Here is a 14742-nt window from a genome sequence, read left to right as displayed (position 1 = left end):
CTCAAGATGAACTTGCAGGTTGAGTCAGTAATTAGGAAGGCAAATGCAATGATGGCATTTATTTTGAGAGCACTTGAATATAAAAGCAGGGGTGTACTTCTGAAGCTCTAAAAGGTTCTGGTCAGATCACATTTAGAGTACTATATGCAGTATTGGGCCTCATGTCTCAAAAAGGATGTACTGGCCCGGGAGTGTGTTCAGAGGAGGTCCATGAAAATGGTCCCAGGAATGAAACACTTAGTATATGAAGATCGTTTGAGGATGCTGGGTTTATACTTGGAGTTTAGAAGAATGAGGGGGATCTAATTGAAACTTAGAGTACTGAATGGCGTAGATGTTGGGAAGGTGTCTCCATTGGTAGGAGAGACCAGGACCCGAGGGCATAACCTTTTAGAATGGAGATAAAGAGAGACCTCTTCAGCCAGATAGTGGTGAATCTATGGAATTCTTTGCCACAGAAGGCTGTGGAGACCAGGTCAATGAGTATATTTAAGATGGAGATAGATAGGTTCTTGATTATCCAGGGGATCAAGGGTTACAGGCAGCAAGCAGGAGAATGAGGTTGAGAAACTTATCAGCCATGATTGAATGGTGGAGCAGACTTGATGGGATGATGACCTTATTTCCGCTTCTATGTCTTATGGTCTTATCTGTGTGCTGACCCTCTGAAGTAGCAATTCATTTCTTATCACTCCCTTACCATTTTCCTGTCACCCTGCAAATCTTTCTGTTTGCAAATGATGTTCAGTTCCCTTTTAAAAACCTTAAGTGATCCTGCTTCATCCATCCAGACAGTGCATATGAAATTGTTATGAAACTAAGTTTACTGTGTTTCCAGATGGAGGCAGAGAATTGTATCTGCAGGTGGCTGAGACTCCTGCCAGTTTCGTGCAGTGAGGCAGGTCGCACGCATTCGCTCCAGCATTCCTCTTAAACAGTTAATGGACCTGGCCATCTGGCCAATCAGATGTGTATTAACCAAGCAAGCGAAAATCAGGAGTCGCGGGACTTACTATGGGCTCTATAATAGGAGTGCACAAGATCCAGGAGTGATTCCAGGTTAGTGAAAAGATGGTTGCAAAAGTGATCAGAAGAAATTGAAGATGAATCCGGAATTATGAAAAAAGCAACTGAAACACCTGAAGAAACCAAGACACCACCAAAAATAACAAAAACTAGAAAGAAAGGGTAAATCTCCTGAAAGACCAGATGGGGAGACAATAGCATGGGACCACTGGCAGAAAACTAGAAGAGGAGGCTCCAAGCAATGAATTGATGCTGTGTGCTTGATTCCCTGTAAGTAAACTGGGAGAGGCCCTGAGGATGAGATGGAACTAGAGATTAGGCTAAGTCTGTGTTATAGCACATTTGAAAGATATTTTTGGACAGCCCAGGAGTGAGCATGTTTCAGGCACTGGAAAGAGTTGAGAAATGGTGTCTTAAGAGCAAAGAGTGAAAGTCAAGTAAAACAAGCTTTCTTGATCACGTCGCAACCTGCACTGGAACCTTTAGTAACCTAGGCACATATAAACACAGGTCCTTTTGCTCTTGCATTCCCTTAGGAACTGTACCCTTTCTATCCTGTCTCTGCAATTTTTTTCATACCAAAATTAAGTCATTTAATATGTCATTATGTTGCATTTGTCACATCTTCCCACTTTGATTTGATATATTATTGTCACATGTACCGCGATACACTGAGAAGTATCATTTTGTGTGCTAACAAGACAAAGCATACCTTATGTGTAAATACTTCTGAGTAATAGAGCAAAATGCAGAATATAGTGTCACAGCGACAGAGATGGTCCAAAGAAAGATCAACTCTGAGAAATGTGAGGTCCATTCATAAGTCTGATAATCAGCAGGGAAGAAGCTGTCAAATCTGCTGGTACGTGTTTTCAAAGTTTTGTATTTTCTGCCCAATGGAAGAAGGTGGCAAAAAGTATAACTGGGGTCTTTGATTTTATTGGCAGCTTTCCCAGGCATCAGGAGGAATGGTCTAAGTCGTTGGAAGGAAAGCTGGTTTTCATGATGAATTGAGCTGTATTCACAGCTTGCTGTAATTTCTTATGGTCTTGGGCAGAGCAGTTGCCATTTGCTCTTTCCTGATGAAGGGCTTTTGCCCGAAACGTCGATTTCCCTGCTCCTCGGATGCTGCCTGAACTACTGTGCTTTTCCAGCACCACTCTAATCCAGAATCTGGTTTCCAGCATCTGCAGTCATTGTTTTTACCAGAGCAGTTGCCATACCAAGCTGTAATGAATCCAGATAGAATGCTTTCTGTGGTGCATCTGTAAAACAAGTGGTAAGAATCATTGTGAACATGCCAGGTTTTCTTAGCCTCCTGAGGAAGTAAAGGCATTGGTGTACTTTCCTGACTGTGGAGTCAATGTGTGTGGACCAAGATATTTACTCCTAGGAACTTGAAGCCCTAACCACTTCCACCTCAGCACCATTAATTGCAAATGGACGTGTCCTCCACTCCACTTCCTGAATTCAATGACCAGCTCTTTCATTTTGCTGACATTTAGGGAGAGAGTGTTTTCTTTACACCATGCCCTTAACTTGTCTATCTCTTTCCTGTACTCTGCCTTCTCATTGTTTGAAATCCAACCCACTATGGTGGTGTCATCAGCAAATTTGTAAATTGAGTTAAGGTTGAATTTGGTCATAGTCATGAGTGGAGGAGGAGTACAGTAAGGGGCTGACAACACAGCCTTGCGGGGCATCAGTGTTGAGAATTATTGGGGAGGAGGTGTAGTTGCCTATCCTTACTGATTATGGTCGGCGGTCAGGAAGCTGAGGATCCAACTGCAGGAGGGTAAGCAGAGTCTCAGGTGTCAACGTTTCGAGGTGAGTTTTGTTGGAATTATGGTGTTGAAGGTGGAGCTAAGTTCAATAAATAGGAGTCTGACATAGGTGTCCTTGTTATCCAGATGTTCCAGGGATGAGTGTAGGGTCAGGGAGTTGTCGTTTACCATGGATCTATTGTGATGGTAAGCAAATTGCAGTGGATCAAGCCATTCTGGGCAGCTGGAGTTAACGTATACCGTTACTAATCTCTTGAAGCACTTCATAATAATGGGTGTCAGAGCTACTGAGTGGTTGTCATTCAGGCACATTGCCAGATTTTTCTGGACTTGACCAACCTGTCTATCATTTTGAAGCTATGCTATTCTCCTCAAGGTTAACAATACTTCCAAGCTTTGTAGAAACTAAATATTTTTAATTATATGTGTATACCAAGGTCTAGAGAATTGGGCAGGGGTCCTAGCAATGATTCCCAGGGTATCTCCATTTATCAAAAGTAGATAGTGCTTGACAAACCTGATTTGGGTTTTTGAAGAGATGACTAAAGCAGTGAACAGGATAGTATCTTTAAACATATTTTATGTTTGCTTTCACAAGATGTTTGATGACGATCCTGATATTTATCTGAATTTGAAATTGAAGATTACTATGATTCATGTGCGCCACATTTTGGTTCTCAGTTACTCACCATATTTGTTACTGAGTTAGATGATAAGGTAGGAAGCTATTTAACAAAATTTTCTGGTCACCCAAGGATGGGTGATATTGTAAACAATTAAATGGAATCAGAAGAATACAAAATAATTGAGTGTCACAGCCAGGTGAAAATGGAAGAATTGGCATTATTTTTCACCCTTCTCCTTTTGGCCACACAATGTTTTTAAATTTTATTTTTCGTATGTAACTCTATCTGATTCCAATAGGAACTGTAGATATCTAGTTTACCAGAAGCAACCAGGAACCATCTTCAGGGTTTTCTGGAGTGAAGGAAAACAAATAGACAAAACTAGTTTCTTCATGTTTGACTGGTTTCAATCTCTGTTAATAAAAATGTTTAGTGGAGATCAGACTGCTCTTTGATAGCTTCCTGAAACTTGATTCAACCTCTGGTTAGGTGACTAGCAATGCCATTTTTAAGTCAGTATTTTTGACCCTGAAAACATTTCAGTCCATAAAAATCTCAAAACTCAAGTTGAAATTTGAAAATCGGTGGGCTATAATTTATCACTAGTAACAATAGCAAATCAGTGACAAGTTTACTTCAAATTAGACAAATACAAGATTGTCCACTTTGGATGTAGTTGAATCGTAACCACCCTCTGAAGTGGCCAAGCAAGCAATTTAGCTGTATCAAATGCTAAAACGTCTCAAGAAATTAAACCCAACTGATTGCATGGGTACCAAAAATGACAACAGCAAACCCAGCTCTGTTGATCTTGCACAGCTCTCCTTACCAACTATGCTGAAATGGGGGAGAACTCTCTTACAGTCTGGTCAAGCAATGCCCTGACAAAATCATGTTCCTGGAATCATATCTTACTTATAATGTTCAACAGCATCTCCATAACTGGGTATTTCCGAACTCACGGTCAACGGGTGTGGTAGTACTGTGATTTACAGTCAAGTGTGAGTTGCTTTGGGAGCAAGTGCTGCTTGATAGCACTGTTAACTGTGTGTGGTATTAAGGAGCCCTAGCAAAACTGGCGTGGATATGAATCGGAGGAAGCATGCTGGCTCAACAGAAGATAGTTGTGATGGAGGTCAGTCAGCCTTGTTCCAGGGAATCTCAACAAGAGTTCCTCAGGCTAGTGTCCCAGGCTCAGCCATCTTCAGCTGCTTCATCAATGACTTCTCTCCATCATAAGGTCTGAAGGGGCATGTTCGCTGAGTGCACAGTGTTCATCACCATTCATGTCTGCTCAGAAACTGAAGCATTCCATGTCCAAATGCAGCAAGACCTAGATAATATATAGATTTGGGTTGACAGTGGCAAATGACATTTGAACCATACAAATGCTAAGTAATGACAATCTCTAACAAGAGTAAATCCCACCTTTGCTCCTTTACATTAGTATTGTTGAATCCCTATATACACATCATGAGAATTTCCTTTGACCAGAAACTGAACTGGACTAGCTGTATAAATACTGTCAAGATTAGAGTGATGCTGGAAAAGCACAGCAGGTTGGGCAGCATCCAGGAGCAGGAAAATCGACGTTTCGGTCAGAAGCCCTTCATCAGCCCTTACTGCAGCGAGGATTACTGAGTAACTCACCTGCCTCTTCAAAGCCTGTCCACTAACTACAAGGTAGAAGTCAGGAGTGTGATGGAGTACTCCCACTTGTCTAAATGCAACTCAAATGCAACATTCGAGAATGTTGTCACCATCCAGGACAAAGCAACTCGCTTGGTTGGCACCACATTTAAAGACATTCACTACCCCCATCTCTGGTGCACAGTAGAAGCAGTGTGTACTATCTACAAGATATGCTGCAGAAATTGAGCAAATCTCCTTGTACAGAACTTCCAAACTCTCATCCATCTAGAAGGGCAAGTACACCAGATGGGAACGTTACCACTTGTAAGTTCCCCTCCAAGTCACTTGCCATCCTGACTTGGAGCTATATCTTCATCCCTTCAGTTTTGCTGGGTCTAAATCCTGGAGTTCCTTTCCTAACAACGCTGCAAGTCTAGCTATATCGACTGGACTGCAGCAATTCAAGAAGGCAGCTCTCCTCCATCTTCTCGAGGGTAATTGCAGGTGGCTAATTACAGCTGGCATAGTCAGTGAAGCCCAGATCCCGTAAATGATAAATAAATCTACACAAAGATGAGTGAAGAATGAAGAACGTTACGGAATGATTCGATAGAACCTTTCAAGGCATCAAAGAATTGGATAGGGAAGATAGTGAGAAAACATTTCTGCTGATTGCTATGCTTAGAGCTTGAAAGAATAGCAAAATTAAATTTAAGCCTTCCAAAGTAAAATTAGAAAACATTTTTACGCAGCGAAACAGGTTTTGAATAATCTTCCACAAACTGTTGTTCAATTAGTTGTTAAATTAAAACCGATTGATGGACTTGTGTTAATTTGTGGCATTGAGGGATATGGGCAAAGATGAGTCAAGTCACCAATCATCTTGGTGCTACATTCCCTTTGCCTCTGCTGCATTTATCTTTTTTTTTGTTCTGTGACTAAAAACTTATCCTATGCAAAAGTTTGCATCATCTTTAACAGCTCAAGATGCATGAAATTATATTTACAGAATTTCTTTCAAAGTGCTTTTACAGATTGCAGCTGTTCTGTGATGTTATGATGTATGAGTGAAATGTTCCTTGTTAAAACAAGGGGAATGTTATTAGGTTTGCTTCTGTGCACTAATTTTGTAATTTTTGCCCAGTTGTGCTGTCCAGTGATGATGAAGAGGAAGAAGATGATAATGCCAGTACCGGAAGTAGTAGAATGGACAGTGTTCATTCTACTGGTAGAGTTACTGACACTGCAAGTCTTTCTCCTGTACCCTCCACTAGACCCTTAGAACCTGTCTTAGAAGAGCCTCCTGATGGAAAAGCAGCAGAACAGATTTCTGAAAATGTACTCACAGAAGTGGAATCTACAGCTACGTTGCCAAGAAAGGCAAAAATGAAAGACAAGGTAATAAAAAGCAAAGCTTTAGATACTCTGACATTTGTTATCTATGAAACAACAAAAAAAATCCTATAATTTAAATAGCACTTTTCAAAGATAAACTTTGTTAGACATACCATTATTAATGGAAATAAAGCAGCGAATTTGAACGAGACAAGTTCTGAAACAGGAATAAGACAATAATCAGATAATCTGTTAATTATGGAATTGGTTTTATGATTGTTATTGGCCGGCACACCATAGAAAAGTTCCTCTTTTCTCAGTATGCTGTGGCATACTTTGACTTGGCAAGAATTGTGTCACCGTTATCAAAACTGTTTTTGTTCAGTGGAGTACATCATAGGAGAAATGTTTATCTGTCTTAGTTTAACTCTTTATTCCCCTAGATAGAAGTTGATATCTGTCGGTAGAATAATTAATATTTTGAAGGGGTAGTGAATTTCATTGGCATCATGTAAATTTGAAAAGAATTTTGATTTTTTCAACTTGTGAAACTTTTCCAGGACATTTTGTAAAGGACATGGTGGAAGAGGTGCATTTTGTTCCTGGTGGCATGTGGAAAAGAGGGATTATATTTGATAGAACCAGCACTAATATTGAGGCATGAAAACCTGGGATCACTTCCATTTGAACAGTGTTTGTGCCAGTGTGCGAGCGGAAAGAATGAGCGAGCAGTGGAGTACTTGGTTGGAACAGGTGAATTAGGTAATAGTTAGAAAAAAATATAGGAAGAGAATGCAGAAAAAATTGTGCATTTAGGCTTCACAAGTAAGGAGAAACTAAAGTATATAAGGCAATTAAACTAGGAGAAGGGAAATGATAAAACCCAACAAAACATTTTAGCATGGTGGCTCATTGGTTAGCACTGCTTTGTCACAGCGCAAGGACCCGGGTTCAATTCCAGCCTTGGACGAATGTGCAAACTCCACACAGACATTCTCTCCTTATCAACGTGAGCTTCCTCTGGGTGCTCCAGTTTCCTCCCACAGTCCAAAGATGTGCAGGTTGGGTAAATTGACCATGCTAAATTGCCCATAGTGTTCAGAGATGTTTATGTTTGGTGTATTAATGAGGGGAAGTGTGGAGTAATAGGGTAGGGCAGTGGGTCTGGATGTGTTACTCTTCAGAGGGTCAGTGTGGGCTTTTTGGGCCAATTGGCCTGTTTCCACACTTTAGGGATTCTACGATCTATTTCTTTCTTGGCCTTTCTAAGATATTGGGAACAGGAGCGGTATACAGAGGGAGATTGTGTCTGAAAGAAATCCCTATAAAATCCTGGTTAAGCCATAATTAAGTGAAGTGGACCCTGGAAAAAAACATGTGAAAGTGCTTGAGAGGATGCAGAGGACATGTGCAACGATTCCAAGAATGAGAATTTTAGCTAAAAGCTTAAGGTAACAAAATTGGAAATGTTCATCCTGGATTAAAGGAAAATTATATAATATGTACAAGCTCATTTCTGATGAAGGGCTCATGCCCGAAATGTCGATTCTCCTGATCCTTAGATGCTTTCTGACCTGCTGTGCTTTTCCAGCAACACACACTCAACTCGATTTCCAGCATCTGCAGTCCTCACTTTCTCCAAGCTTCCTCTGGGTTCCTCCAACCAGTTTAAATAAGTTAGACAAAGAAAACTGGTCACATTTGATTGCGAGGAGGAGAGATAAGGGTTAGATTTTGGTTAAGAGATGCAGGGAAATGTGAAGAAACATCACTTATGCAGTGAATGATAGTGACTTGGAGCTTGGGAACGACACTGGGGAGTATAAAGCCAGGACATTTTGAAGGTTTAGTCAGAGAGCAACTGCTGTAGAGCTGACTGCCCATCTAACATTTTGCTCTCAAAGAAATAAGACACACACTATCAAAAAAGGTATCTTTTCACATAAAATGTACTCGCAGTAAAAAGAAAGACAATAAAAGAAAGACCATGAGAACATTTTTTCACGTATGGAGTCAGCTATTACGAGGGGGCATAGCCTTAAATTAAGGGGTGGTAGGTATAGGACAGATGTTGGGGGTAGATTCTTTACTCAGCGAGTCGTGAGTTCATGGAATGCCCTGCCAGTAGCAGTGGTGGACTCTCCCTCTTTATAAGCATTTAAATGGACATTGGATAGGCATATGGAGGATAGTGGGCTAGTGTAGGTTAGGTGGGCTTGGATCGGCGCAACATCGAGGGCCAAAGGGCCTGTACTGCACTGTATTTTTCTATGTTTCTATGTAACCCAGGGAGATCAGATGGAAGATTGAAGACAGCAGAGAAGACAGTGTGTGTGGACTTGAGATTAAGTTAATGTAATCTTTAAGTGTGTTGTTGGAATAGCATTTTTATAGATTTGGCATCAGGTAGTAAGTAGCTAAGAAGAGGGGTCTTGGATTTGTGAATAGTTTTTGTTTATTGTCCACTATTATGGTTAGGAAAATAAATTGTTATTTTTCTTTAAATAGTGGAAATTAGGAGTTTTTTATTAATCACTCACATTTTAAAGATTACAAGGCAAGGCAAGCATTTCTGAGTGAAGGGCTCCTGCCTGAAACGCGATTTTCCTGTTCCTCGGATGCTGCGTGACCTGCTGTGCATTTCCAGCACCACTCTAATCTTGAGCTTTTCTGAGTGTTTGGTTTTAATTAAGAGGGGTTCAACCTCCGCATCGTAAATATAGCCCCCAAAAAAAGCTCTGTTAAGAGCAAACCCTTGCAAACAAGGTGAGAGGAGTGGGCTTCAATCAAAATGGAGTTTTGAGTTCACAGTTGGTGAACTCTGTATTGTTGAACTGAAGGCTGGAAAGTGTCTAAGCAGAAAATGAGTGCTGTTTCACTACTTTGCTTCACTGGAACGCTGCAACATGCCCAAGAAAGAAATGTTAGCATCAGAACAATATAGTGTGTTGGAATGAATTGATGTACCTCATTTCAAAATGGTTAGCAACGGCATTAGTCAGTAAGTGGAGTAACTCAGCTCCAGGGGTAGTTCTGTGAGGGCATGTGAGAATGTAGATGCAGCTCCTAATTCGTAGGCAGAATACTCCGCCTACAGGAATTGATCCTGAACATGGTGGGAGAAGTTTGGAAAGTTAGATTGCTCACACCATTGTTGCAACAGAGATGATGCACTTGTCTTCTATCCCCTTCAAAAGTGAAATAAGCTTGCATCAGAATAATTTGCCTCTGGAATTGGGCATGATGCAGACTGATTTGAGGTTTAAACTTTGAAGGCAGGTTGAATAAGTTTGGCTTGATTGTAGAAAGTTAAGGGGTAATCTGATTGCTATGCTTTAAAATATTGAAAGTAAACAGAGTGATTATGAGACAATCCATTTAATGGGGAATCAAGAATGAGGTGTCATAACCTTAAAGGTAGACCTAGACCACTTTAACTATCTCTTCACATGAAGGCTAATGGAAATTTGAATTCTGTTTTCCAGAAAGCTGTAAATGTTGGGATAGTTTGAGCTTGTAACATTGCGAAAGTAAAACATTTGTCGGCTAAGTGGTACGGACTTTAGGCAGGTAAAAGTAGTTGAGACTGAATTGTGAAATGGGGTCAACGTAGCTGTTTGTAATTTCTCAGACTTTAGGCCAGTGTTAATTTCTAATCATCAGGGTGATCTCTTTGTATACGAGAAGCATTGAAAATATAAGTAACATGTGTGCTCATTTATTTCATTCACAGATTGTCATCCCAAAAAAGGTGGGATAATCTTGCCAAATGTGTGAAATCCACTTCCATTTAGTTTCCACACATGTTGCATTGCCCACCAGGTTCACAAAGTGGAAAAATATGAATTACTATAAGAAAGTTTTTGTAATTGAAGTTATTATTTGATCCATTAAAATACGAATTCTAAAATTATTTACATCTCGTAAATCTAGTAGCATGGATATTGCTAATATGCAATTCTAGTTTGCTCCAGAAAGCAGTTTATTTAAGAAACATTTATCTTCCATAGTAATAGTAACAAGAAGTTTAGTTCTTATACCATGTACTGGCTGAAGTAAGCTGAGGGATAGGGACAAGAAAGCATTAACAGTACACATCAACTTAAGTGTCGGTTCTCTAAAGATTTATATTTAAAGTATATCATTTGTAACAAACAGAATGTTAAAGAAACTCATTTGGTATAAATTTGTTTTCTTAACTTAATCAGATAGATGTCAAGTCCAAAATTTTCTGAACAGTATTCTGGTTTTCAATTTGCATTTAAAAACTCTTTTTGTCTTTACTCTATTTACAGTTTGGAAATTCATACCATGACACAGTGGGCAAAAAACGAAAATTTGAATCTACTCAGACACACAAGGATGCTCTTAGTTTGCAAATGGAAAATAGCTGTGAAAGTATTATTCTCAAGTGTCGAAGTATACGAATAGGAAGCTTTCGCACAACAGTATTGGAACCTGTCATTGTAAGTGTGGTCTTGGAAGTTTTAATTTTGTTGAAGCTTTGTCTTTTGTTGCCATACCATAGTAATTTTAAAAAATAAACGTAACCGTATCTTGGGATGTGAATGTAAGGCAGGGAAATTAAGTTTCAAGAAACAGAACAATAGAACAAAATCCATATTTAGGTTCTTAGCACATCTGTTTGGGGGGAGGTAAAGGGATAAAAATTACTGGCACAAGCAGGGTTTCAATTCCAGTTGCTGGCATTTCCCAGGTTGCAGATGACCTTGTTTTATTGGAAAGTTTAGAATCCTTTTCGAGAGTGGATGTCAACCAGTCAATTTCACACACACAGGGTCAAGGGCAAGTATCATTTATTTTCCAGCAATTGGACTGGAGCTTAAGTCAATTTGTGCTGTCAACTAGAAGGTGCAAGGTAAGAGGGAGAAGATGGAGGAACGTTAAGCAGAAGTAACGAGCAAGGTTAGAAGGGAGGGAAGGTTTGGAAAGGGGAGAAAGGAAAGGAAAATAGATTTATGTAGTTCCTTTAACTTCAGATGTAAGCTGAGGACTGTAAGAGTAAATTACAAACTTCTGAAGTCCAGTCACTTCAACCGTCAGAGAAAGTTCACCAGGTTCATTCTTCCTCATATCACTGAAGTCTGAAAGAATGAGATGAAATTGTATTGAAACACAAAACTCTGAATGAGTTTAGGGGTTAGATATTGGGATGATGCTTGCCCTCATTGGGCAATAGAAGAATTTGGGAGCATAGTTTAAAAATAGGGGCTGTCCCACTTAATATCAAATGGAGAGGAAATTCTTCTTTGAGGATCATTAGCTCTCCGAATTCATTCCAAGAAAACATTACATGCTGCAATCATTGAACATTTTCAATATTGAATTCAAGATTTTTTGATTCAGAAAGTAGTCTAAGGTCAAGCTGCAAACTACAGTCATGATGAGATCAGAAATCATGTTTTTGAATGCCAGAGGAGGTGCAATGTCCTGCCCTCCCCTTTCTTTCTCTTAGCTCCTGTTTATAAGATCCTATCATGGCTTACTTGACCTTGTTTTGGAATTTGAAGGCATCTGAATCAGATCTCCCACTCAAGAAAGCAGTTACATGATTACTAAGCAATTGCAGGATTATAATGAGGTTGCTAGGAGCAGAATCCACATAGCCTAACAATTTACTGGTTGATGAATAGAATGAGAGTTCTTCGTGGTGTTCTTGATATTTATCTAGGATTTGTTTGGCAACAGAGAGTGTTGTGGAGATTCCTCTGGAAAGCATAAAACCTCGGGGAGGTTTCCTCAGCCACTGGAAGTAGGAGAATATATATCAGGATTTTTCCTGCAATGGGCAAGAGAGAACTACCTCAACATTTCTTAGAGTATGATTTATCTCTCTCGAAGTTAATTACACTTGTCGCATTCCTGGAGTTACTTTTCCTTATAAACCCATAGAATAATTGCATGAAGCTTTTACTTGAAAAAAATCATCTTGGCTGGATACCTTTGAGTCTGCTTGTTTGTTTTTTGGTTTTCAACTATTTGACAGTTTGTTGCATCAAAAACATGGACTCCACAACAGGGGAATAGTCTTGGAGAGTGTCTTCTCCAAGATATATGGATAAATGGTTGATTTAAAAATAATCTTACAAATTGATGGGATGATTAGATTAGATTAGATTACTTAGTGTGGAAACAGGCCCTTCGGCCCAACAAGTCCACACCGACCTGCCGAAGCGCAACCCACTCAGACCCATTCCCCTACATTTACCCCGGCCCTAACACTACAGGCAATTAAACATGGCCAATTCACCTAACCTGCACATTTTTGGACTGTGGGAGGAAACCGGAGCACCCGGAGGAAACCCACGCAGACACTGGGAGAATGTGCAAACTCCAAGCAGTTAGTCGCCTGAGGCGGGAATTGAACCTGGGTCTCTGGTGCTGTGAGGCAGCAGTGCTAACCACTGTGCCACCATGCCGCCCATTGTAATTCTTAGAAACTAAACAATCCTGTGACTGCAAGGAATTTTATCCATTTGATTCTGATCTAAAGATGGCCCTGGTGGCTTAAAAAATTTGGTTTATCGTAATCAACATAACATTGGATAATGTAGATTTTCTATTCTCACCATTTGTCCTTTATATCCCAGACCTGCCTTTTGGTTTTAGCCTTGCACTGTTGGAATGCTGCTTTGATGTGTCCCTCAGGCAGTGAAGGGTGCTCAATTTTGTCCTTGTGGGTCGCATATTTTTTCTTTGTTTTTGAACCCATTCTGGTGACAGAAAATTGAATGCATTCCTCTGGGCACGGGAATCTAATATAGCTGACTTGCTTTGATTCTGCTTTTCTGAGTTGGAAATGTGAAGGTTTATTAGTTTGGTCATTAGCTGCATTTGAAATTTTTTTCTTGGCTCAGTCTGTTTTGAAGACTGAGACATTAATTTTTTTTATATAGCACTTTAACATAGTAAAACATCTCTGGGTGCTTCACAAGATCATTATAAATTACAATTTAACATTAGATCACATGGATACTGTAGGCCAAACGACATGACCTTTGGTCAAAAGCTAGGTTACTTCAGCATCTAAAAGGAATCAGAATGGGAACTGCTTTGGGTAGAAATTCCAGAGGAAGTGAGGACTGCAGATGCTGGAGATCAGAGCTGAAAAGGTGTTGCTGGAAAAGCGCAGCAGGTCAGGCAGCATCCAGGGAACAGGAGAATCGACGTTTCGGGCACGAGCCCTTCTTCAGGAAGAAGTGCTTGTGCCCAAAACGTCGATTCTCCTGCTCCTTGGATGCTGCCTGACCTGCGCTTTTCCAGCAACACCTTTTCAGCTCTAGAAATTCCAGAGCTTGACTTTGGCATTTGAAGACACATGTTAGTGATTACAACAAGAGATATACAAGAGATCAGAATTTCAAAATCTTATTGGATTGTAGGGTTGGTGGAGGTTATGAGTTAGTAAACAGAAAGATCATCAAGGATTTTAACGTGTAATGAGAACTGTAAAATCAGTAGTGCAGATTAGGAGTCATGATTAAATGAGATTAGTGAGAGTTAGCATTCAGGCAGCAAATTTTGAGTTGAGCTCCACTTTATGAAGGGTGTATGATTGAGAGGGATCAAGAGGAATATGTGAATAGTCCAGAGCTAGTTAAAAACACATTTCTGGAGAAAATGGGACGAGAGGGGTTGAGCCAGCCCAGAAAGTGAGTGTGTGTGGAGAATAGAGGAGAACCATGAAACTAAGAGGTGGCACTATCTAAAAGCAAAAGTCCAAGACAAAAACATTCAAATTGCAAATTTAATCTATGATGTGAAGAGTAACTAAGGTGGAACCATGCAGAGAGCCAACAAAAATCTTGGAACACTTGGCCTTCTACGACTCCGTATAGTGGCATGTCGGAATGCTCATGGTGATCAGTAGCTACACTTTTAGTAATGGAAAATCCTGTTGCAATGCTTGTTGGAGATGGACAAAGTTAGAAATCAGAATTAGAGTGGGCTGAAAATGCACAGCAGGTTACGCACCATCTGAGGAGCAGGAAAATCGAAGTTTCGGTCAGGAGCCCTTCATTAGGAATGAGGCTGGAAAGATAAATGGGAGGAGGTGGGGCTGGGAAGAAGGTAGCTGGAGTGCAATAGGTGGATGGAGGAAGGGGTAAAGGTGATAGGTCGGAGAGGTGGGTGGAGCGGATAGGTGGGAAGGAAGATTGACAGGTGGGACAGGTCATGAGGATGGTGCTGAGCTGGAAGTTTGATGAACGCCTCACCTTCTGCCTCGGAACTCTTCAACTCCATGGTATCAATGTGGACTTCACCAGTTTCCTCATTTCCCCTCCCCCCACCTTACCCCAGTTCCCAACTTCCAGCTC

The 14742-nt window shown here is 40.4% G+C and overlaps 1 protein-coding gene across 9 annotated transcripts in view; it reads left to right on the top strand.

The window, feature by feature from the left end:
• The window catches only part of senp6a (SUMO specific peptidase 6a), a 169613-nt gene that overhangs the window by 104808 nt on the left and 50063 nt on the right, over positions 1-14742 (top strand). For all 9 annotated transcript variants that reach the window (XR_015758485.1, XM_043696247.2, XM_087991503.1 and 6 more), the window contains 2 exons: positions 6213-6466; positions 10699-10869. Coding sequence is in view for 8 of the 9 variants with exons in the window: in XM_043696247.2 (XP_043552182.2) it covers positions 6213-6466; positions 10699-10869 (425 nt within the window). In the remaining variant the exon portion in view is untranslated. The remainder of the gene's footprint in view (positions 1-6212; positions 6467-10698; positions 10870-14742) is intronic.

Source organism: Chiloscyllium plagiosum, unplaced genomic scaffold (genome assembly GCF_037043375.1).
Source record: "Chiloscyllium plagiosum isolate Xiang-an unplaced genomic scaffold, Cpla_swu_hap1 HiC_scaffold_10, whole genome shotgun sequence".
Lineage (NCBI taxonomy): Eukaryota > Metazoa > Chordata > Chondrichthyes > Orectolobiformes > Hemiscylliidae > Chiloscyllium > Chiloscyllium plagiosum.
This window is presented reverse-complemented; position numbering and strand designations above follow the sequence as displayed.